The sequence below is a fragment of the Botryllus schlosseri genome, chromosome 14, assembly GCF_051294905.1.
Source record: "Botryllus schlosseri isolate E-star chromosome 14, Bs_hap1, whole genome shotgun sequence".
NCBI classification, from domain to species: domain Eukaryota; kingdom Metazoa; phylum Chordata; class Ascidiacea; order Stolidobranchia; family Styelidae; genus Botryllus; species Botryllus schlosseri.
In genome coordinates, this window is record NC_137249.1 from 6,445,359 (window position 1) to 6,469,575 (window position 24,217).

A 24,217-nucleotide genomic window follows, 5' to 3' on the forward strand; every position below is an offset into this window, starting at 1 on the left:
TACATGATGAGGCAATATTGAAAATAGCATGAATAGAAAAACACTCTGAAGGTGCGTGACTAAGTCTAATCATTGCTGTGGCAGTATTTTTGCAAATTCTCTTCAACTTGATCGATCAAATCAATCTTGGAACAATGCAATGAAGTTGATACATGCAAGTGAGTTCAAGCGATTTATCGCAGTGACGTAAATCAATATATTTGGAAATCAGTAGGACGCTCTGCGATTTCCTGATCGATATTATAATCAGGACGTAGCACCTGTGAAAGGACATACCGTACTTGGTTAAATACCAGACGGTCGCCAATCACTGCAAAACTTTAAAAAAATCATGAAGAGTGACCATTCTGTACGTATAATGCGCTACCGTTTGGGAAGTGAACTGTAACCTACTCTAGAGGAGACGAGTCAATCAGTGTACATGATGGATATTATAAAATTCCTTTAACAGCTTCCGAAGAGACAAAAGCTTGACACTGCTACTGGAAATGGTAAAAGTACAGTGATCATGTTGATGCAATGAAGCCTTACGGAATCAAAAATTCACCGTGTACCAACTTAGGATGAGCAGTTGAGCACTGAGCAGTTTTTTTAGCAAGATTATCTCAAATTTTTGAAAGATGTAGACTGACTTTCCATGGGCCACCGATGTCGTAGGACTTCGAAATACCAATTGAAATTGCCTATTTAAAAAGACAATGCCGGACGCATGATACTTGTCTTCTGTTCCATCTTTAATAACATTTGGTCCAAGGTAGGTGACACTTTACTGCATGAAGTTATAAGCGAAGATCAGCTTGGAAATGTACGCAACGCCTCGCGGTGATCGTCTTCCAGTACACAATTAGTGAAATATATCCGTATAAAACAAGATCGTTACGCGTAAAGTGAGTAGTGTACCATGTCGCAATAGTATATTTCGTCCCGGGAATGTCATCTTATGCTCTTACGGACATTTCACATCGATTCCTTGTCTGTTCGGCGCAGTGAAGATGCTAGATCCTTAAACCATTCTCTGTAAAATGGGCAATATCATATCGAATTTTGGTCGCTTGGCCGGGTCCTCGTTCATGCAGATTTTCATCAATTTACTTAGATGCGGTGATATGCCCGGAGGAAAGGCAACCCGCATTCCTTCCAATGCTATCCTCATCCCGCACTCCATATTTGTAAGATCCGAAAAAGGCACTTCTCTAGTTATCATCTCCCACAGCAGGATGCTAAAACTCCACATATCCGCAGATTTACGGTTTATGTCTTTCAGCTTCTTTTGCAAAGCCTCGGGGGCCATCCACGCGGGATTATACAATTTTCCGGTCGGTTGAAACGAAAAACCCGCATCACCCATATTCACTTTGCACGCCATGCCTTCATCAATCATGATATGTTTGCTGTTGATTTGCAATCTGTCAATCATTGGGTCTAAGGAATGTAGAAATTGCACCCCTGTGGCAATATCAATGGCAAACTTCAGCGCGGTCGCTTGGTCTACTGTTTCCGCAGACTCGTGGAGTACATGATACAACGAGCCATAACTGGCGTACGGACTTATCGTGGCAAGCGTCTTCTGCGTGTTGACAATGCCCATTACGGGCAAGACATTGGGATGAGAGAAGATTCTCAGACGCAAGTATTCCTCGTGAAACTCTCTCGATATTCGGGACGTTATTGCTTTCACGTGGAGAATTTTAGCGAGGATTTCCGTTTGACCCCAACGACCCTTCCAAGTTTCTCCAGAGTGTGACGACGCTATTTTTCCTTTCAAATTGAGCTGTCGCAAGTCCACGTTTTCGTGATTTAGCGTCCCGTTCTTTGCACGAGTTCTAGTCGTTCCTTTCCATACGTTTTCAGAGTACTGAATCTTACTGGAGAGATCTTGCCCTTTCGATTTTGCCAGCTCCGCAAGTCTTCGAGCCAAATCGGCACGGGCTTTTGCGAGAGGAGTCTCGCCTCTTTTGTTACACATACTTACAAGTGCGCCGGAAGATACCAGCTCATCAGCACAGCTGATGTGATTGTTGAAACATGCGTAATGCAATGGGGTATTGCCATGTTCGTTTGACGCGTTGACCTCCGCTTTTTCACGAATCAACTTCCTGATTACGTCAACATGACCCATTTGAGCGGCATTGTGTAACGGTGTGTCATCGCCCATGTTGGCAGAGTTCACTCTCGCACCCCGAGCCATGAGCATTTCGATGATTGTGTTGTGGCCGCTTCTGCACGCCCAATGCAAAGGGCTGAACAAGTGATCGTCACCTTGATTGAGGTCGTTTTCAGTGTTGTCAAGCCAGATCTTCACCGCCATGATATTGCCTTCACGGCACAGGGAAAATATGTCGTTCATCATCAAATATTTACAGATTCTAATATACACTTGAATGTATCGATTTAGAAAAGCATAATAGTATCTAAATTGTTATAGAGTACTGGTCAGTCAAAGTTGATCAAGTTAACCCATGACTAAACTATGATTCAATATTTGATAGGGCTTCGTAACCTAATTTACAGCTGTCAAATCGCATATAGTAAACCTCTCAAAGCCTTGCCATAGACACATTTTAACATCTCCTTCCTATTTCAGTACAACGATATCTCTAGGCCTTTGGTATTTCAAATTGGTGACAATGAAATGTTAATCAATTAATATTACCCCCTGACGATTGTCAGCCGAAAATATTCGGCTTCATTTCAATATGACTATACTATTCAACTCTAGGCCTATATAATCAATTACTGTGGTCAACACCTCATCATCATCATTGGTTTATTAGCAATTTTATCAGTTCAATACACCACAAAAAATGCGATACAATGAATAGACAGGAAGATGTTGAAGCGACTTGGATTTGTCTATCCTCATCCATATTATTATGGAAACTGAACCCGTCATCGAACTATTTCGTATCATCTTCAACTACGTGCAAAATATCCTTTATATCAATTTATACGCCGTATAGTTCGGTCATGGATAAGTGAAGAGCATCAACTGAGCACATCATCTGTCGACAGCAAGGCAAACAATGTTCGATGCTGTATTATATTACAATGGAATCACATATTTGGAACGACGCATAAATCAAGAATGAACTATCTCAACGTTTGCCTAGCGGAATTCAAGACCTTAAAACGGAGCTTGCGAAGACATCATACCGAACATAACATGACGCCTTGCACCAAATTCTTTTGCGACCTTAAAAAGTAATAAGCCGCTGGAGTAGAAAAAGAAACACCCAATTTAGAAAGCTCTACGGCGACCCTTTGTGGTGAATGTGTTCACTATTTACCGGTGTTCGTCGACATCATCATGATTGGAATGCCTCGATAGTGACTCATGCTACATTTATGAATACGAACGAATCCTCTTGCCAGCATCAGACGGCGACACTCCCGGATCGGTTGAAAATGTACGTTACCGGTTACGCCATACCGTGAGAACGATACCTACAAGCCTCAAATACAGTAATTACCCAACCAGCAGAGGTTAGTTATCTGTACTTTAACCCGCATCTAGCTCGTTCGTGACTTCCTATGGCGAAGATTTAATCAAAAGCCTGCGCATTACCGAATGTTAACTGTTCCCTAATGCGCATATACCTCGATTCAATGTTTGGTCGCCCTCCCATTATACCGGTCAACTCGTGTGCAATCACCCATCATTCGAATCTAACCACCTTCAGTCTTCACACATGCCTGGATAACATCCAAGACCAGCGCAATCGGTCCGTGCACCTATACCAAATACTTCAGTCTTCGACTTTTCGAGTTATCCGGTTAACACCACGTAGGAAGAGAATCTTGATTAACCGGTGGCCCACAAATATTACAATGATCAGCAGTTTCATAAGTCTCGTATTTTGATCCAAGTAGAAAATATACAGTACACAAGTCAATACAAAGTAATGAGTTCATAGTTTTCTTGAGCACGTCAAGCATCTGCTCCAGAGGTTTCACCATCTGTCGACTTCCTCGCCCTATGACCAGGCAGAGGCTCAATGCCAAGGATCTTGTGAATTTGATGATACACCACCATCCTCAACGCATGCTATAGATACAAAAATATAAAATTAACCGCTATCCAGTGATTAAAGTTATGATTAAATAAGGTGATACATAAATAATTGTGAGGGCGACGACGACCAGCTAGCACTGAAACTGCATTCCGGTGGATAACGTGCCTTACATTAATATAGGACAGACATTAGCACACACAAGCACAATCGCAAACTAACATGTGACTCTAGCCTCCTGCCAAAAGCTACCGGTTTCATTCAAACAACCAACATGGTCCCACGTATTAAAATACCCACATGAGCAGACTCCGTAATATCCTCCCTCTCTTGAAGGGACAAATCACGAATAACATCAGTCGGCATCTTTTCGCATGGATCATAAATGCCGGGTCCGTCTGGAAAAACAAGTTCTGAATCAGACCACGCACACAACGGCAGTGCTCAAGACTGAAACTCAAATCAAATAGTATGTTGTTGCCACTTGAACCAAGGTAGCACTGGTTTGCGACCCCGGCTAGTAGCTGACAACCATGTTCTAAGAAGCGGATAGCACTGACTGCGCATCTACCAGCAAAGTCGGTACGTAAACCTCTAGTGTCTGTTCAAGTGCTTGATATATCCGGAGGACAAAAACATTGCAATAAAACTAAGTGCCGGGGAGGCTACTTACCAGCTATCTATCTACATACAGCAAACTTGGTTTTACCCAATGAAATGATTCACAGACGCCAAGAGCACAAAACTTGCAACATGCAACCTGATCAATGTCAATATTGAATCTAACCTTCAAGGAGTATCCCAGACGATATGCAACTCAACACTCTCCGCAAACCTTCTCCAGGCGTCAAGTGCGGAAACGCAGACGTTTGCAAAGCCTTCTCCACAAGCAGTTCCAGCGCCTGAAGATACGAAACATACGGTCAAGTCGAAAACGTAATCAGTCACGTTGGTAGACTGTTAAATTGGAACTGTGCAGGATCTAGGCGACCGTGAAGGTACGCGAAAGGCTTCACGATAGATAACACCCGCAGTTTCATCTTGGAGAGACATAGCACACACGATTCACGTTGGGAGACAGCGCATGTGACTCTGTCCTCCGACACAACAGGATATCATAAAATAATCAGGTTGTGAAACCTACCCAATCCGATAAAGGCGCCCATGTCGACACGCGCTTCTTCAAGTCCGTCAGGATTCTAATCAGCACGACGCACGATGGAAGACCGCTGGCGCACGCCTGTGGAAAAGTAATGCTTTAATATCGCTTAAGCAAATGCCTTACGACAGACCGCACTCAAGTTACTCTCCGCAAATCTCGACCATCCCCACAGAACAGGTATTCACAAATAGGCTCAAATCACCTAAACATAGCTATATCTATCCACGTCTAACAAATTTCCAACTTTAAACCACAGATTTCAGCGAGCATAAGGCATGAACTGATTCGGATCCCAATTTATAGATTTGACTTGCATGTTGCACCATAGTATTCGATTCATCAGGAGCTGTACCCGCTTGAATACCAGGAACACCAACGACAAGTCTTCACAAAGGACATAGGCACATCCGAACCAACATAAAGCAAAGACAGACGCGATAAAGAAAATATTCAAACCTGAAACCACTTAGCATGACGAAGTTCAGCCAACGACTGCAGGCATTTGTCCCGGTCGAGCACGTCCGCAGGCCCAGTGGCAGGCTCTAAGCAGATTGCAGCAGCGAGCACACACAAACGCGCAACGTATTGACGTAGTGTGTGTGCGCGTGCGGAGATTCATCGACAGGCATGAAAAAACGGGTGCAATTGGTAAATTTTACGAATCATAAAAGGCGATGCAGTTGAGGGAACAGGACAGCGTTCGTATTCGGAACAAAAATGAGTGACATAATGCAACACAACTAACAAGGTAAAGAGTGTTCACTCGAAAGGGCACTCTGTCAAGTATTTTCGGTTCTCACCAGTATTTCTCATCAATGGCGATGTGAGCGACACAGAAACGCTGCAAGTAACTTGCTTCTCCTTGTCATCCGTTGTTTGTGGAGAAACCACCTTAATACGACATTCCTCGACGGAGGGCATGACCGAGTACTCGTCTCCAGTCTCCTGCAGCGAAACATATGTCGGGTCAAACCAGCCGACACTGTAAATACCACAAAAGTCCCACCTTCAAAGCCTTTTCAAGGCAAGATGATATTTCAGTTAATAATGACGCAGTGGGCAAGTCTACACATAGCAGCACCAGTTGCGCTGACAGACCTCCAGTAAGCAGTAGTCCTTTTGCCAAAGGACCCACACGGACCACACCTTGCAGCAGTCTCTTATTTTCTTTACTGAAAGAATAAGAGAGGGTGAGGATGTGAACGTGTATATTTGAAAAGGCATAAATTTACCTAGCCACTTCTTCTCCAGTCCCCTCGGTCTTATTCGATATCATGTCGGAGACTCGCTTCAAGCCAGTTTCCACAGACCGCACGGTCTTCTGTATGAGATCCAGCTCAAATTCGGTCGGGTAAATCCTACGATGCTTCTCGGACATCACCGACTCGTTGTAGGGCGACCTACGCGGCATCGGTGGGCCCATAGGAAACGGAGAGAAGCCCATAGGATACTGTGGAAAAAACAGATGAACAAAGTCTTATAGCAAGTCGCATCCGAAAGCTAGCCAGTTCAACAACGCACCATCGGGCCCATGTATGGTCCAGGCATATCCATGAGTGATCCAAAAATAGGAGTGTCCAACTGCAAAAAAAAACAGGATTAATATGCCATAAAACAGATTCGTAAACTCGAAATCAATCATACCGAATGCATCCTATGATTACCACGCTGATTCTTCTTCTTTGATTGCTGCGGTCCGACATTGGCCTCAACCAGCGAGAGAGCATACAGCTCCTTTATCATTTCCAACGCGCAATTCTGCGCGGCTTGTTTCTTGCCGACACACGTGTGTGACTTTTCAAGCTTCTTTGTTTCTCCGTTCACGGTGACATCAATTGAGATAGCCGCGGTAAACGTCTGAAAAGAGACGACACGCTGCCAGAAAATCAGTCGTCACGGTTTGAGAAAAAGCTTACCCGAGGCGGAACATTTCCGTCGGGGGTGTACTTCATGTCGAAAGGCTGATTGGTGGCTTGACAGAACATATGCAGCCTCTGTCTGCCATCCTCAAGTTTCCAGTTGCCATACTGGTCTATGTCTTCAGACCCGTTCTGCAAGCACAAGATCTGTTAGTGTCGCATGGCAAGATCTATAAAACTTTATGACTGTGTATCGTAGTACGGAGCTCATAACATTTTAACCACATACTGCATATTCAAAAAATGCATTCAGTGGATTGACAGATGTTTAAAATCATTGCAAGTATCGCCACCGCATTAGAGCCGCGCTCTTATAATTGATCACAGTACCTCTTCAGCCTTCCTCTTCATTCCAGCACTGCTGGATTGATCAGATTTCTTTTCGGCATCTTTCGAAGGCTGGCGTCGAAACGGGTGCTTGATCGGATCGCCGTGCTTCTCGACGAGCCCTTCCTTGTAGAGTTGACGAATCATGGCAAGGGCGCACACGGCGGTGGCTTGCTTCTTGTTGTTGCCGCGTTCTCTCGCGTGAAAATCTGAAAACAGCACCAGTGAAAATCGAGCGCCATACGCGAAAACGATACCTGTTGTCCGGTTATTCCCTATACACGACTGCTTATCAGATGAAGCATCGCGCTACACTAAACCAGTTTGCTGTTCGCTCGGGTTCCAACACTGTCGGTACTGTGTTCCCCGGCAGGTTGAATATGAGCGGTATAGCAGACAGGGCTAGAATATTGTGAAAGTACCTACGTAATGACCTTCTGAATAGGTTAAAATGCTCAGAGTATTGAAAAATCAAACATATGTTCTCAAGAGAAGAAAAAATTAGGTCAATTCACTTGTTGAAAATGGAACTAAAAAGTAATGAAAGCGTAATTCACTGCATATATTTACTGTAAAGCCAAACATAGTACTATTGAATAGTATATTCATATTGAAATGAACCCGAATATTTTCGGCTGACACTCGTCAGCAACTAGTAGAAAATTCAAAGGAATAGCGCAGTGGTTCTTAACCTTTTCAGTCACGCCCCCCTTTATGATATTGAAAAATTTCGCGCCCCCCTTATCGTTGTATCACAAAATCCAACGGGGATGCAACCGCAACAGATTGTTTGATGACATGGAAGGTTATGACTGTTGATGAGAGAATTCAAAAATATGAAAACCGGTCTATATATAGAGAAACACGTGTGAATTGGGGGTAAATCGCAGAGGGCGAAAAATATTTGTAGTTGACCGCTTCTTCGCGCCCCCCTTCAGAAGCTCTCACGCCCCACAAGGTTGAGAACCACTGGAATAGCGTTTATCAACAATCGTAACACAAAATATGACGTCACCAGCACGGAATGTCGAATACCAGAGCGTTTAATGCACTATTTTTAGATGATACACGAACTCTTTTTGTTGACACAGCCTTGGCTGGTGTATTTTGATAAAAGTCGACTCCAATGCACACAAAATGAAAGTGTGAGCGACCCTTTCCGAGTATGCGAAATCTGTCGTCTGAGTACTGAGAATATCACGAGTCTCACAACTCCACAGCCCCGTCAGCAGGACATCTGCACAATGCCAATACATACCTTTATCCAACCACTTCACACGGATAGACAGCTCCGCCACAAAAGTACGAGCATGTTCTGGTCCGTGCGTCTCGTGTTTAAATTCAGCGGGTATCCGCCATCGCTGCGTAAATTGGTTCAGTCTCTGCCTGCAGTTTTCTATGCTCCAACCGCCACTTTCTTCGATCTATTGAACCGCAAGGATTAGACACTCTCATCGAGTTTTTCCGTAATCGTTCTTACAGATTCTGCCACGCTAGGATCAGTTCCGGCCGGAGTAGACGGCTTTGGAGCAGTCACACTTTTAGGCACAGGATCAGTCTAAAATAGATTAGTAAACATAAACAGCACAATGAAGATAGGACGAAAGTCACGTAAACTTACAGGCTTCTCTGGTAATTCAGACTCCTTCATGTAACCAGTCTTCACCAGGTGCTCGCAAAAGTCCCAGGCCGCTTTGGATTGCGAATCCTTCTTACTAGCGGCAGTGACCTTGGCGGTGTAGTCCAGGCCAGCAATCTTCAGCTGTAACAGAATTGCGACGTTTCGACACAATAGCAAAGCCTACATATGCTTCGCACGCATATACTAACCGTGCAACAAAATCTAGTCTTTGGTGGGTTACCCATAGGTTCAATAGTGTACTCGGGCTTGAGCCGACGTTGCCCGCACCAAGCATACAAGTACGCCTTCACTTCCGTTGCTTTTATCACTTTTGGTCCGGGCGTGTGAGACTGCAAACACAATTTGGCAACATGAGTTTCACAAATTATCAGCGAACTTACAAGATCACGGGGGTTTAACAATGTCACAAGTAATCTACTTGAGTAGCATCGATTTCGGTTTCATGCTATCTGGAATAATGGTAGAACAATCAAATACTGTTAGATAGTTGTCAATGATGCTATTCAACTCATGTACATATAGTTGGCGACAATGATAAATAGATTTAACTGGCTTCTGGTCCAGTTGAGCGTTCCCTATTGACCAGAACCAACACCAATCAGTGCCTGCAATGAAACGGCAAAATTCATGTGATCATCAACTATGTTGTCTCCAGGAACTTTCAAAATGGTAGCCGATGATATCATTCATGATCAGAAGTGTACTTTCAGGCATACAGCTACGCTAGTATAGAACCTTGTCGTGAAAACCTGAGCGGCTGCGAAACCAACAACACAACCGACTATCCAAGCCTTGCACAATGATGTACGCACCGTATGCACACCCTAACCCAACTCGAAAAATAAGAAAGGGTCGGCTTAATTAGTGCGATAGAGTTGTGGACATTCCAAAACACACAGACAACTTACATATGACGATCCACCTCTTCCTCCCCGTCCTCTACCTCTAGACCCGTGGCCCAGACCTCCCCCTCGACCCCCACGGGTCGCCTCGGCTTTCTTATTCAAGAAATACTGATTGGCAGCCACAAACAACGCCTTCTCGTAAGAATATTGTGAGGAGGAAGCTTCCTCTTGTTTCGTGTAGGACGATTGCGGGTAGGATGTGCTAAGAGAGTTGTTCTGTTGATTTTGAAAGTACGACGATCCAGAAGATCCGATATTTCTCAGACCTGCAAGGTAAACGTTCAAAATGATAATCTACACACACAGCAGAGCACGTCAGTGCTTACCCATTGAACCACTGCTCGAGTATTTCTCCTCCTTTACTTCGGAAAAATCAACTGAAAGGAAGTACAGTAAGTTGGCTTTGGATTGACAATGCACAATCTGAAATTTCATTCACTATGGTCCGTGTTATAACTGATTTTGCGTCAATGCGGCGCAGATATGTATGTACGGTATCGTAATGTGCAGTGTACATTCAAATAGCTCCTCATCATCACAATAAAAGACCATGGAAAATTCTACTCTAAAATTGCGCTCAGCAAATGGGTATTGACATCAGTGATAACATTCAGGGGATTGACAGATATAACCATCATCGCGCAGTTGATTTGATTTGAGAAAGAGCAAACACAAAAGCTGAGGTAAACCGCACACTCTCACCATACGTGCCGTAGTTAGTCGGTCCACCATTGTAAGAATTTCCATAACTTTCACTAGTTGAACTTGACCGGCTAGCAAAAGATCGATCGGTGTCACGTTGTGAATAGGATTGGGTTTGTGTGGTGTGAGGATTGTTGTAGGTTTGACCTACAACGCTCCCGAAGCTTGAATAGTTGGTGCTGACGTTGCTTTTTTGAGCAGTTGGCAGCAGCGACCTGGTCTGGCTTGTTCCATAGCCACTAGCGTTTTGGTAGAATTGAGTTGCCTGAAATACAATAGAAACATTATAAATGACTGTACATTGTACAGTAAGTGCATAACTGCATTTATCACAACTTGGTTATTTGACTGATTAACGTATATAAACTTGGCACTTCATCGTTATAAGCTCATAACAAGTCACCGCTCAATAACATGACATCAGTAAATATTAGAGTTGAGGGTTAGAGTCAAGGTTGGGGGTGATGCCGGAGTGGAATTGGTGGCAACGTCACGCAGGATTTTCTGTTTAATTCCTTAATTATTCTATATAGAAAAGCTCTCATCACGCAGGATTTATTTCAAAAAAATGGACAGAGATTCCATATAGGGGGTGATGGATATCGGTGATTGAGTATCATATCCCTCACTACTATTAACCATATAATATCTCGTAATTGACAATATAATATTACCTTAACCCAACCGCAATATCTCGCATTTCCGAACCCAATCCTAATGCCAATATATCCTCAATCAATCTTGATGAGTTGAACTCTATACACTGCTGACAAGGTTATGTTAGATAATGATCAGCGATGTGGTGTAGGCTACATTAAAAAGTATAGGCTATTTATCAATATCATCATGATGATACACGAGATATCACTATGGGCAAAATAAATACTATTTTATAGCTGGCGGTGCAAAATTTCGCACATGAAAGCTGCTGTCACACATATATTGCAAATGATATTTGAAATGTATTGACCGTGAATCCCTCGTACGCACTTAATAAAATATATACCATATTATGAAAGTCAACAATGCACCCTACAGTTATCGACGAGCATATGCAAAAATATGATTCGATAATTACCTGCGGAGTCTGAGAATAACCAGCAGCTGCTTGACTTTGCGGTTGTTGGTGACCCTGACCATACCTGAAAGCTTTCGTATCACGCATATGCATTACGCCCAAATAATTACAATGTACTTACGCATACTGAGTTCCACCGTGGACAAAATAACCACTCATCTTGACCTACACAGACTGTTTGATTGCTAATTTGGTTAGACGATTCTTCCAGTGTGCTCGCCGCGCTGACACAAAGCTGAAAGGGAAAGCCAAACTCGCACGAGGCGCAGTCTATGCGGAGTCAATGTCACGTGACAACGTATTTTTTCCTTTGGATAGTATGTGTCTGTGTCGTGTGCTTTTTTCTCATGCCGGAAAGCTCAAACCATTGCTGGCTCAAACTATAGAGTATGACTGGAGTGACGACTCGATTGTTCTCCCATTGTTAGCCGGCAGAATGGTCACGGTCAGATGGATCCACCCAAAACAGGATAGCTCCGTGCTTGTTTCAATGGCGTTCAAGGCGATTCGTCGTGTATTGCTTGAAGTTGCGTCGGAATTAGTTAGACAGTTCAACATTTAGGTAGCGGTGGCGAGTCGTTATGACTAGTGAATAATACTGTGTAGCCTCTGTAATATTTTTCGCCAGATTTAGATCATATTTCGTCACGGATAGAAATCGGTATCATGACTGATTCAGCTGCATCACTTTGGGATGACTGGGAGGAACTGACTGAAATGGAAATTGAAGAATGTTTCGAAGGACTCGATAACTGGAAAGGTGTAATTTGTGAGGAATGCGAAGCATCCTTTCCGACTGTGAAAGCTCTGAAAAAACATTACAAAAATCATAAAGTTCCCACCAGTACTTGGGATATATCTGAGATTACCAGTGAACCCAGCCCTCGGTAAACCCAGCCCTCGGTAAACCCAGCCCTCGGTGAACTCGGCCCTCGGGAACTTTTGTAGTTAAGTGTATTAACAAGTATTATTATGAATTATTAAACTAATAATGTTATTATCAACTGATTTATCGAACTTGTAAGGAGGTCAGGGCATGCGTAGATCACGCAGTCACGGCGTGATCAGATCACGTGATCATGATTGCGCAAGCGCCAAGCGCGGCCTTACAAACTCGGCCCTCGGTGAACCCGGCCCTCAGGAAATTTTGTATTCACCGGCAACCCTAATATCCCCCTCCCCCAACCCTAATATCCCACCCCTGGCAACCCTAATATCCCACCTCCCCCAACCCTAATATCCCACCTCCACCAACCCTAATATCCACCTCCACCAACCCTAATATCCTATACCTCCGCCAACCCTAATATCCCAGCTCCCAGCTTTAATTCAAAATTGTTCGGGGGCGGAATTCACCGAGGTCCATAGTATTCGAGAAACACCATGAATACCACAAAACAAACAAGTAGAGTATGTGAGCGTCGCGTTATCTCCCCCTCTTACTCAATCCGTGAATACAAAATTTCCCGAGGGCCGAGTTCACCGAGGGCTGGGTTTACCGAGGGCTGGGTTCACCGGCAACCATATCTGAGGATGCTGTAATTGCTGTTTTGAAGAGGGCTTGTGTAAATACCAAAAAATACTTTGAATGCGCCCCATCATTCGAGGAACTAGACGTGACCAAAGCTGTTCCATTGGTGAAACAACTCCATTCTGAATATTGCAAACTTGGTGTTGACGGATTTTATCAACATTATTCTAATATCTGTCACCAAGCTAACAAGTTGCTGGGTTTGCCGCAATTGCCAGCTTCAGCATTACTTTTGAAAATGTTTGATTCGCTCGTGTGTGGTAAAGAACAGGATCCAATCACAGAGATTGGAGGAGTCAACAGCAAGGAATCTGGTAAGTAAATAGCTTTTGATACTTTGCCTTTCCATGGAAAAACTTTGACATGTTTTTAGACATACTTGAATATATTGGTGGAGTGCTTTTGGGAGCCATTTCTAAGCAAGCTAACGAAGCAATTGCCACATGCCTAACATCTGCAGCGCCATCGGGAAACCTCATTAAAGTGATGCAGAAGAAAGTCGGTGGATTGAAGAGCCCGTCTGAACAGTTTCATGGCATGGTTCTCCGCTTTTATGTTATCCACAGTAAAGAAATGGCAAAACCCCTGAAAAAGATCAATTTTTTCAGGGTACTTGACGCAATTCACTGTGATCCATTCTTTAACAAATTAATTCATACTGTGTCACTTCAATCTGGCTCAGACCTAAATGAGGTTGAGGATGTCATGGACAAGGCAATGAGACACTTGAATAACATCTTGTCTCACAATTTTGCAAAGTTTGCATTGCATGAGAAGCAAAAAAAGTCCTCCAAATTTTCCAAAAGTTTGCGAGATGGCTTGAAAAAAAAATGAACAATATGCTCTTTCAGTATGGTAGTTTTTTCTCTCTGTGGCAAATGCTGCCTATCCACATTTGAGGTTCCCTACCTAAAAAAGGAAACCAATGCGTTGGTCGAAACCTTGACGTGGTGCATTGGCTTACTACTAATGTCGACCGGCAGACGTCTTCCTGTGTTCTTGGCAATGACAACGAGTTCCCTTTAAGTGCGATTTGCACCCTTTCAAGGAGTAAGCTCCGGCTATTGTAAGTCGAGCTCAAGCAGTACATTAACATTACACAAGGCTCTTGTTCTAGTCATCAGGGCCGTAACAGCACTTCGTCAGCCCCCCCCCAAAACGTTGGTCATAGGCCCCTCATAGGGTGATAAACCGAACTTCTAGGGGACTTCGCCCCCCAGACCCCAATTGGCTATACGCTGTGTACCGCTACTCATCATCTGTGTTCACCGTCCGTTTAGTGGGGCAGCTTTGGACGTCCACACGCGCTATGCGCAAAAAATTTCAAAATTCATGATTTAATCGGTCAATATGATCGGGAATTAAATATATATTATTATCAATTTTTATCCTCTCTCTGTCCACGTAATCAGATTTAATGGTGGACCTGAGTGAGGTGTGTTTGAAATGGTAGGACCCCTCAATAATAATTGAACATCTTTGGGCGTATACCCGTTCGCAGGAACGAAACAGCACTTGGCCAGCCCCCCCCAATAAAACTTGGGTCTTGGGCTCCCATAGGGTGATAAACCGCCCCCCCCATCACGTTGTTCGCTTTTGTCACGAAATAAGGGCCACAGTGTAGTGAGCCAGCGCGAGGCGGGAAAATATTCGATAATTCATGATAAAATCGGTTAATAATATTGGGAATTGCTAATATATTGCTATCAATTTCTTGTTTTCTCTGTTCACGTTGTCAGATTTACCGGTAGAGCTGAATGAGGTGGCTTGGAAACTGTAGGGCCCGTAAATAATAATTGAACATATTCGAGCGGGCGGCCCCGTTGGTATGACTTCGTTTCATGATGTCATTTCGTGATCTCCTGTCTGTTATATCAAAAAATACAGAATCTAGTTTTATATATCCCTGTCGCCCAATCGTACTAAACTAAAAGACGCACACGATTTCAAATTGCTATTTCTTCGCTGGCATATAATTTTTCCCTGCCAGATGGAATTCGTCTTCTGAGGTTCAGATTGCCAGGACAGGAACATTCGGTGCCAGTCATTTAGGCGCCCATTGACGATTAAACCTATATGTCTTTTGTAGGTTATATACAATGAAGTTTTCGGTGTTAATTTGCTCTGAATACTCATTAAGGATATGTCCTACCACCACATCATCTACTGCCAAGACATTTTTCTCCAGCGCCCCCCATATCGCCCCCCTGAGCGTTTCCGCCCCCTTCAAAATCGCCAGCGCCCCTTGGGGGGCGCTGGAGGCAAGGTTAAGAACAACTGTACTAGACTAACGACCCACGCGATTTCAAATTGGTATTTCTTTACGGGCATACAATTTTTCCCTGCGGAATGGTATTTGTCTTCTGAGGTTGAGATTGCCAAGACAGGAACATTCGGCGCCAGTCATTTAGGCGCCTATGGAAAATTAAACCTATATGCATTTTGCATATATAACGAAGTTTTTGGTCAGCGTAAGCGGGCAGTCCTTTTTGGCCCAGGTTTTCTCGCTGCCGATCGTTCTGTCACACTTCTTGGAGTCGCATGTTACATGTTCTAAAACTTTAAATGTCTCGCCGATATGTCCATTTCGACAAATCTTGCGTATTTTGTCTTAGGGAAGAGTAGGCTACCAAATAACCAAGAAAGTTGGCAACTTGAAATCACACGCAGCGCGAAAATTTTTTGAAAAAGTTGCATAAATTTTTGAAAAATACCCAATAATTTATGCTAGTTCGCGAAATAATTTGGAACCCCCTTTGAGCTCGCCCCCCCAATTGGGGGTTTGGGGTGCGGCAGTTACGGTCCTGCTAGTCATACTCAAGTTTCTGCGGTTATCGGACAGGCATTATATAAGACTACAAGACAGTTGCAATATTATTTGTTATATTCATTCTCGAGTTTCTTCAGTTAATATAGGACATATTTTCAATCAACGATATTGTGAATTGCATATCGGTATAGTTCAAGATCTTTCCACTTGTTCACTTTGTAGTATTCTTCAGTCTTTCTTTCCATGAGTTCATCTCACAATAGCCAATGCACACGAACCAGATATTCTATACCTTCCGTCATCATATTCATTATTCATATACGTAGCAAACTCTACAAAGGATCAAAGCCACAATATCACATCAATCTCGTGAGAAATGTAACATAGGCTACACAGTATTATTCACTAGTCATAACGACTCGCCACCGCTACCTAAATGTTGAACTGTCTAACTAATTCCGACGCAACTTCAAGAAATACACGACGAATCGCCTTGAACGCCATTGAAACAAGCACTGAGCTATCCTGTTTTGGGTGGATCCATCTGACCGTGACCATTCTACCGGCTAACAATGGGAGAACAATCGAGTCGTCACTCCAGTCATACTCTATACTCAAACCAACTCCCGCGCAGCACGCCGATCACGGCAGATCAACGAAATTAATATATCCGTTCACAGTGTTCAGTGCTGACGGTCGAGTTATAGAATTGAGCGAACGCGACATCCTCGTGTACTTGTTCGCAGTTTGAAACACGGAAATGCAAATGTTTTGTGCAAAAATGCCATTTTGGTTGGTTGCAATAGAGATCCGCAATGACATAGCAACTACAATCTTTGCAGGGATATCTAGAAGTTCTAGATATCCCTGGATCTTTGATCTGGACCAGTGCAAATTGTGAATCTATCGTGAAACCAGCTGATGAAACCTTGTCGCCACGAGCTTCACTCAAGCGTCGTCCGAATGCGGAAGCGTGTTAGAGGTCCGGCTGGTGTCGCTGGTGTCATGATAACGATACCATGTGAGAGCCAAGACGTTCATACTTCGTAATCATCCTCGTTCGTTAATGCGTAGTGGCGGTAATCACTATTTACGGAGCGACGTTTTGTCATTCTTCGCTGTGACGATGTTGTTTCGTGTCCGTGTTAAGTCCAACTTTCATCCTATCTCAAACCTTCGTTGATCTACTTTTGAATCACCGACTGCTATAATAAGTATAGGTGATCCTCTCTAGCAGCAAACACCGGAGAGATATGTGGCCAAGCCTCACCCTGTCAGCGGTCACCATCAAGGCAGTTAAGTTGTGAATATTCTCTACAGGGTCTCTACAGGATGCGATTATGGTCGAAATAAAGTCAGTCTTATGTTCACAATAAGGTTAGTCATGATGAAAATATGTACAGTCGCATGTGCAGAATAAGATCAGTATGTTCACAGCATGGACACATTGGACAGTCTCGTGTTCAAAATAAGACCATTCTCATGTTCAAAATAAGATCAGTATGTTTACAATAAGGTCAGTCCACGGTTAAGGGTTATAGTGTCTTTATGGTTTGGGTGAGAATCCTTAGGGTTGGGTGATGGTATGATTAGGACTGTCGCCCCCCAACCATAATGACACTAACCATCATTGTGAACGTGACTGACCTGACCTTATCGAGCCAACCCTCATCAATATTATCACCATTTGTTTCATGATTCGTTTCTCTTAACGCTGCTTCGATATCTTTCTATGATGGTGCGTACTTTGTATGACCAAGATAGTGTCCTGTTTGTTCAATTGTAATTGGGCTAGTGATCGTACTTTTAATGATGCGTTGTAAAATTCTCATGACTGATTCTATGAATATATACTTTCCTTAGCCCTCTAGCAGCAGGCCTTTATATCCTTTGAGTATTTTGATGTCAATTTGTAAAATGAAATCAGCTTCTGCACACAATGAGTGGCACCAGCACTTGATTGTTACCAAACTGACTGCTTAATCTGTATCAGGTGCACAACTGCAATGCAAAACTTTCTGAACAGATTTTGCAAACTACGGTCATGTGCCATTCAACCTACGTTTTCTCATTGTAGGCATACGGAACTGGTGAGAATATTTAAAATCGATCGCCCAAATCTAAACTTCAACTCAGTAACTCGTGCTTCTAATCGAAATTATTCATATTCTGTTGCAGTCTATATATGTTAATTTAATACTGGGACAATTCAGTGGTATGAATAGTGCATTTCAAATCGACACTGTTTTCTGGATCATCGGTGGCTTCTTGACTCTGTACTGGTCTGACCTCGTCAATGTAATCAAAGTGGATAATAGAGTAGATACAAGTTACCTATATGCCAGCATTACCTTGACGGCAATCCCAATAGCTATTGCATGCTACTTCATATTTTATCTCACCGTTTTCAAGCAAGTTCACTCTGACGATTGGGAGAGTAACACACCGTATGCAATCCCAGTTGCGACGGGATGTGCTGTTGCTGCCGGAATAATGTGGAACATATCATTGTGGAACGTCTATCAGTTTTACACTCCAATAATTTTGTTTTTACTCTTCATGGGACTAGTAATGACAGTATCCATACTTCCGCCGTGGAACCCAGATCCGACCAAGCCTCATCACACTGATTAGGAATGCGAGTTTGGTTGGGGCAGCTTCACGAGGCAGATTTGTGGACTTCATTGATAGATTAAATGTCATTGTGACCTTTCAGTTTTTCATTCCGAGCATACTCGATTATTCCATATTCATATATCTATGACTGATCAGTGCGAGTTCATGTGATATTTTTAATGCAGCTACAATAAGTAGGCCTACTCGTGTGGATTTTGCACCGTTATATAGATTTTATTCTTCAATAACATACAATTGATCAATTTTATGTACTTGGCATGACTTGATCACTCTGTACCATATGCTAATAACTTGTGAATATTTATGGTGCACATTTATCGCTATCACTGTATGCCGTGAGGTGAATTTTACTTCCCAAGTTCACTCCTAATATTGCAACGATGCATAAATATGTTCTATTTACCGTAGGATCGATCAAACTACTATAAAAATGGTAAGAGCTCAGCATTTGGTTGTAGATTCGGGTGGATTTTTGAAGAACGCTGATGTTCAGTCCATGGGCTGTCATGTATACTGCATCAAAGAAGTGGTCCGTGAAATTCGTGACAAAGCAACACGTCAGAGATTATCGTTTCTTCCCTACGAGATTCAATTTAAGACGCCTTCCAATGAGTCCCTCGCAAAGGTTATCGAGACTGCCAAGAAGACCGGTGATTATCCAAGCCTTTCCACTACAGATCTGAAGGTTATGGCTCTGACGTACGAGCTTGCTGTTGAACATGATCCTGACTCACTGAAAGAAAGTGCGGCTTCGACCGAAGGATCTTTCCAATTTGGTGGTTCTCTAAATAGTCAAAGTGATTTACCTGGATTTTATATGCCAAAAGGTAATACGGAGGAAGAATTGGCATCGGACCTCACAGATTTGGCAGTGACTGAAGATCGTGAGGAAGATACAAGAGAAAAAGTTGACAACACAAAAGAATCCGAAGATAATGAGGAATCTGATGACAACTGGATCACTCCAAGTAACATCAACCTAAATCATTCTTCAGAGGAGGTGGATGAGATTGTGGTGGGTTGCCTGACTACGGACTTTGCGATGCAAAATGTTTTGTTGAAAATGGGACTTGAAATTCTCTCGGTCGATGGCATGGTTATCAAAGTAATCCGTACTTATGTCTTGAGATGCCACGCGTGCTTTTGCGTGACAAAAATCATGACAAAGACCTTCTGTCCTAAATGTGGCAACAATACCTTGAAAAGAGTGCCCATGGAAACTCAAGCCGATGGCAGTGTTAAATATTTTCTTTCTAAAAATCCAAAAGTACTGAACAAAAGAGGCAAGAAATACTCTTTGCCGATGCCGGAAGGTGGTAAACATGCAAGAAATCCTATACTATGTGAAGACCAGCCTATCCCACAAAATCGACTCAGTAAAAAGGCACAACAGAAGACCAATGTGTGGAGCGATGATTACGCCATTGATGGTAGTCCGTTTGCCTTTCGAGATACTGACAGTAGAGCATTCAAACTCGGAATAAGACCTGGTCAAAAGTATTCCCGGTCTCGTAATCCGAACGCCGTCAATAACAAGTTTGTGAAGAGACGTTGATGCATTTTGGGTCTTGATTTTTCATGCACTGTTTACATGTGCCATACTTTTAATCTGCTGATTATTGAATATCTATCATGGGATATTTGATAATGTGTCTTTGTCATTATTGTTCTGTTTTCTGTACGTTACGTCAGAAGAGTGCATATGCATTGAATAGGGTGGTTAAACTTGGCATTTCTATGTTGTTGGCAGTGTTGTATATTGCTCTTGAATAGACCTAGTCATGGATGCTAAAATCGAAAGTGCTGGAGTCGCTCTTAACGACAGCAAGGAAAGTCTTGCGAAGCGATATCGTGCGTTATTTCTTCTGAAAAATATTGGAAGCGACAGATCCGTGGACTACATATGCAGATGTTTCGACGATTCGTCAGCGCTACTGAAACATGAATTGGCGTATTGTCTCGGGCAAATGCGAAATGTACGCGCTGTACCGAAATTGATATCGGTATTAGAAGATAAATCGCAAGAAGTGATGGTGCGTCACGAGGCTGGGGAAGCGCTGGGTGCGATCGGCAGCGAAGATGCATTACCCGTTTTGCATAAATATGTGAACGATCCAGCTCCGGAGGTTTCCGAAACATGTAGTCTCGCAATTTCAAGGATTGGATGGTTGGCTAACGATGATCCCAAGCACGGACTACATGAAAACCCGTACGCGTCTGTGGATCCTGCTCCTGCTGGTCCAAAGAAGGACAAAGATGTCGACTCATTGAAAGACATCCTAATAAACGAAGGATTGCCATTGTTTGATAGATATAGAGCCATGTTTTCTTTGAGAAACATCGGCACAGACGGTTCCGCTGTGGCTTTGGGCGAAGGTTTATTTTGCAAAGACAGTGCCTTATTTAGGCATGAAGTCGCTTACGTACTAGGGCAAATGCAACTTTCGAGTGTTGTGCCCCAACTTGAATTAAAATTACAAGACTCTGAAGAAAACAGCATGGTGAGACATGAATGTGCCGAGGCCTTAGGTTCGATAGCTGATGAAAAGTGCTTAGAAATATTAAGAAAACATTTGACTGACACTGATGATGTTGTTCGTGAGAGCTGTGAAGTTGCACTTGATATGTATCAATATGAAAATAGTGTTGAATTTCAGTATGCCTCTACATAGTACGATTGAACACAAATCGTAGATAGCGAATCAGTTTGAAATCATATATTGTGCGCAACTGCCTCTTGCAATTCTGATAATTTCCTTGTCTGCTGGTATGAAAATATACTGAGAATATTTGAATTGTGGGTGTTATATATGTGTTACACAGAGAGTCTACATTTTCATTCAATCAAAATACATAACAAACAGACCGCAATGATGGTGAAGTGACTACTGACTAGACGCCAGCGAAAAAATGTTGCCACAAAGTTCCATCTACCAATGTAAAATTACACATAATTCGGCGAACCAAAGGTATTTTGACTACAGGACGTCTATTCAATGCGGAAATTTTTCATTATAATGTATAACGAAGGGACTGAAATAATCTGATGAAGCAAGGTCAGAAAGTACTTGAAGGAATTTTTGGAACAAAACTGTTTCAGCGGCGTGAACAGAGCGTTTGTAATTAGCAGCAAAGTACCTTCATTTTGTAGTCAAAATTTGCAAAATCGTCTCATGATGAGGAATCGTATGGTCAAAAATAAGTCTTCTCATTATCCTCATATTAAACCAAGCAGATACGATATATTGCGCTGCGCGCATTCATTCATCATGTCTACGCACAATTCCTTTTTCATTTAACCAATGGCATTCTGGTCAGGGGAGGTGCAACCGGGGCCTACGATATCAGCCTCGGTCCAACCAAAGAATGTACGACATGCCACATGCTTTTACTACAAACTTGAGAAGTGAGAATCTTGCAGCCACGCAACACCCTCATCACACCTACATACAGGCGATTAATCGCACGATGACGTAACAAAGTTACATTTGACGAAAACACCTTGTATATGCCCTGTTCTGTTACGCTATCTACCGTGTTTAATTTTACCTTGGACTCGCGAGGAGTAATGCGGCGTGAACTGATAACGAAAAACCCGCGACTGAAAAGATGACAGAAATTTGGGAGTTACCAACTGGAAACTTCACTGCCTTCGTGGTAGCCACCGCTGTTTGCATGATCCTATTTATAACTTCATACTTGGCCTACGTGTCAGACAAACAAGAGATAAGCAATGTCGTGAGTACCAGTAGCCTTTTACATCCACTCATTGTTTCCGCGTTTCTGAACCGCCTTGGACTGAAATTGAAGTAATGTTTTATGTAGAAAACTATCGTATTTGTTGAAGAGAACATCCCACAAACGGACCCGATTTATGTCGTCACTCTTACCGTTAATGACTGCTTCGTCAGCTCAGGAGCTACTGATATAATACTGAGACTGAAAGGGTCGGCGAAGAATGGCCCTCTGTTGCTTTTTCGAGATTTTCAAGATCACATCATGTAAGTATCGTAAATAAATCATATGATATAGTTCGCAAATGAACATTACGCCCGTAGCACAACCGTGTGACTTGTGACATAATGACGACGAAAAAGATTTGTTGTAATTGCACCCGATAAGAGTATTTGTTTTGAAATACGACGGTATGAAGATTTACAGCGAATCGTGAGGGAACATGTTATCTCCTGTCCTATACGAACTACTTGTAGATGGAGATACCAGAATTTGGGAATTGGCACCAGTATCTCATTAATGTCATATCGATATCGAATTCTTTTCAGGGACTGTTTAACTTTTAATATCGGATTCTCCGTTCCATTCAATTTGGGATCGTTGATAGCTCTGGAAATCGCCGCGGATAACAGTCGTTCAGAAGAGGGATCGAGTGTCTTCAGTTTCTCGGATCTATTCATCCGCAAGCTCCCGAGGTATAACCAACATCATTGGCGACTGTATTTACAATGAACTTGGCAAACTGTTTAACATACTATAGCTAAAACTCCGCCATGTTTATTAACGCTTGTCTATTCGCCAACAGGAAATCCTCGATCTTAGCGAATAGTAAAACCAAAGTTATGCTGCAAAGTGGAGAGTCTCCGTTTGAAGCTCTGGCGGCTTATGTCCAAACTTGGGTCAGTACAGGAACCTTGTTCGCAGCAAAAGGTGAAATTTGCCACAAACAAAATCAATACACGAATCATTTGAAACTTATTGTATAGGCTTACAATACATATTATATACAAAAGACATCATCCGTTGCAGGCATTCGAATATTGGGCTCAATCGGCACACGCCCAGGAAGGATCCGCACTGTGCGGGCCCGAGAGGCCCCCATCGAATTGTCCTTATCGGAGGAAGTACCGGGGTATGAGGTGCTAGTAGTACTTGGCGATTTTCGACCGCATCAGTGACATTGAAACTCTCTCAGTGAGAAGGCCGCCTCCACGATTGGCTTCCGCGCGCTACATTATATTTGGTCGCAAACTCGCTCGTGGCATGACGAATGGAGCGACTACTCTCAGCTCGACCGGCAAATGACAATCTGTCTGGATCTGCTCGCGACCATCGTATCCGTATCATGTTGCTTCGCTTTCGGTAAGTCACCGCGTATCCATACGCAGCTCGCGCCCCAGAATATGCGGTTTTGATTCAAATTCGTGCGCGGTTACATATCACTGTTCTGTTGTCGAATAGGAAGGCATGTACTTGGAGATGTGTTCAGTAAAGAATTACTTTTTCGGAGTGCTCAAGTATGTTTCCCTACTTGCACTACTACTTAACAGTTTTCGTTTATAAGGAAAACCAGGCCTATGATTCTTACTTTCATTGACTTGGAAAACGCTACTTACGGGGCGGGGCGACCACCTCGTCACCATATTCACGAGGCTGCGGCCACCTCGTACAAAATGCTGAAACGCCCAAGTGATTTGTGACCAGTAATTAGTAATCACTAATCAGGCGAATCGATGCAACCTCGTTGGAGACGTCTTCAATTACGATATGCGCGCCTGCCAAGCGTGTAGCCACGGGAG

At 43.0% G+C, this 24,217-nt stretch overlaps 7 protein-coding genes across 9 annotated transcripts in view; 4 read left to right on the top strand and 3 right to left on the bottom strand.

The window, feature by feature from the left end:
- LOC145455084 (alpha/beta hydrolase domain-containing protein 17B-like) overlaps positions 1-24,217 on the top strand; it is a 152,545-nt gene that overhangs the window by 82,735 nt on the left and 45,593 nt on the right. The gene's annotated exons all lie outside the window — the stretch shown is intronic.
- LOC145455983 (scaffold protein ILK-like) lies at positions 1,004-2,308 on the bottom strand. Its single transcript, XM_080334010.1, has one exon. The coding sequence runs from the start codon at positions 2,306-2,308 to the stop codon at positions 1,004-1,006; it is 1,305 nt and encodes a 434-aa protein (XP_080190136.1).
- Positions 3,835-12,025, bottom strand: LOC145455079 (uncharacterized). Its single transcript, XM_080333028.1, has 20 exons — positions 11,867-12,025; positions 11,746-11,809; positions 10,668-10,932; positions 10,292-10,342; positions 9,969-10,231; positions 9,249-9,389; positions 9,040-9,180; positions 8,899-8,976; positions 8,677-8,842; positions 7,422-7,627; positions 7,089-7,223; positions 6,817-7,029; positions 6,694-6,753; positions 6,179-6,622; positions 5,973-6,117; positions 5,629-5,714; positions 5,155-5,250; positions 4,798-4,912; positions 4,311-4,408; positions 3,835-4,045 (listed from the first exon to the last, which is right to left on the bottom strand). The coding sequence occupies exons 1-14, from the start codon at positions 11,902-11,904 to the stop codon at positions 6,401-6,403; spliced, it is 2,043 nt and encodes a 680-aa protein (XP_080189154.1). The 5' UTR covers positions 11,905-12,025; the 3' UTR covers positions 3,835-4,045; positions 4,311-4,408; positions 4,798-4,912; positions 5,155-5,250; positions 5,629-5,714; positions 5,973-6,117; positions 6,179-6,400.
- LOC145455984 (interleukin enhancer-binding factor 3-like) lies at positions 3,929-6,093 on the bottom strand. Its single transcript, XM_080334011.1, has 6 exons — positions 5,973-6,093; positions 5,629-5,714; positions 5,155-5,250; positions 4,798-4,912; positions 4,311-4,408; positions 3,929-4,045 (listed from the first exon to the last, which is right to left on the bottom strand). The coding sequence occupies exons 1-6, from the start codon at positions 6,091-6,093 to the stop codon at positions 3,929-3,931; spliced, it is 633 nt and encodes a 210-aa protein (XP_080190137.1).
- On the top strand, positions 18,677-20,433 carry LOC145455085 (RNA-binding protein NOB1-like). Its single transcript, XM_080333035.1, has one exon. It carries the CDS (start codon positions 19,114-19,116, stop codon positions 20,236-20,238), a length of 1,125 nt encoding a protein of 374 aa, XP_080189161.1. The 5' UTR covers positions 18,677-19,113; the 3' UTR covers positions 20,239-20,433.
- On the top strand, positions 20,465-21,478 carry LOC145455087 (deoxyhypusine hydroxylase-like). The gene has a single exon (XM_080333037.1). It carries the CDS (start codon positions 20,465-20,467, stop codon positions 21,353-21,355), a length of 891 nt encoding a protein of 296 aa, XP_080189163.1. The 3' UTR covers positions 21,356-21,478.
- LOC145455078 (uncharacterized) overlaps positions 21,961-24,217 on the top strand; it is a 28,078-nt gene continuing 25,821 nt past the window's right edge. The window contains exons 1-6 of one of the 2 annotated variants that reach the window (XM_080333026.1): positions 21,961-22,421; positions 22,509-22,684; positions 22,967-23,113; positions 23,224-23,348; positions 23,448-23,550; positions 23,614-23,780. In XM_080333026.1, the coding sequence (XP_080189152.1) occupies positions 22,293-22,421; positions 22,509-22,684; positions 22,967-23,113; positions 23,224-23,348; positions 23,448-23,550; positions 23,614-23,780 (847 nt within the window). In that variant the 5' untranslated portion in view covers positions 21,961-22,292. The remainder of the gene's footprint in view (positions 22,422-22,508; positions 22,685-22,966; positions 23,114-23,223; positions 23,349-23,447; positions 23,551-23,613; positions 23,781-24,217) is intronic. The other variant, XM_080333027.1, reaches the window with a different exon arrangement.

Bases quoted from the DNA above. Each gene is read 5' to 3' on its own strand.
- LOC145455983 (XM_080334010.1), bottom strand. From the start codon at position 2,308: ATGGCGGTGAAGATCTGGCTTGACAACACTGAAAACGACCTCAATCAA.
- LOC145455984 (XM_080334011.1), bottom strand. From the start codon at position 6,093: ATGCCCTCCGTCGAGGAATGTCGTATTAAGGTGGTTTCTCCACAAACA. The intron at 5,715-5,972 runs GTGAGAACCGAA...CAATCTGCTTAG, and splicing joins GCCATTGATGAGAAATACTG to AGCCTGCCACTGGGCCTGCG. The intron at 5,251-5,628 runs GTTTGAATATTT...ACTTTTCCACAG, and splicing joins GTCATGCTAAGTGGTTTCAG to GCGTGCGCCAGCGGTCTTCC.
- LOC145455079 (XM_080333028.1), bottom strand. From the start codon at position 11,904: ATGAGTGGTTATTTTGTCCACGGTGGAACTCAGTATGC. The intron at 8,977-9,039 runs GTAAGTTTACGT...AATCTATTTTAG, and splicing joins CTGAATTACCAGAGAAGCCT to ACTGATCCTGTGCCTAAAAG. The intron at 8,843-8,898 runs GTAAGAACGATT...GCGGTTCAATAG, and splicing joins ATCCTAGCGTGGCAGAATCT to ATCGAAGAAAGTGGCGGTTG.
- LOC145455085 (XM_080333035.1), top strand. From the start codon at position 19,114: ATGGTAAGAGCTCAGCATTTGGTTGTAGATTCGGGTGGATTTTTGAAG.
- LOC145455087 (XM_080333037.1), top strand. From the start codon at position 20,465: ATGGATGCTAAAATCGAAAGTGCTGGAGTCGCTCTTAACGACAGCAAG.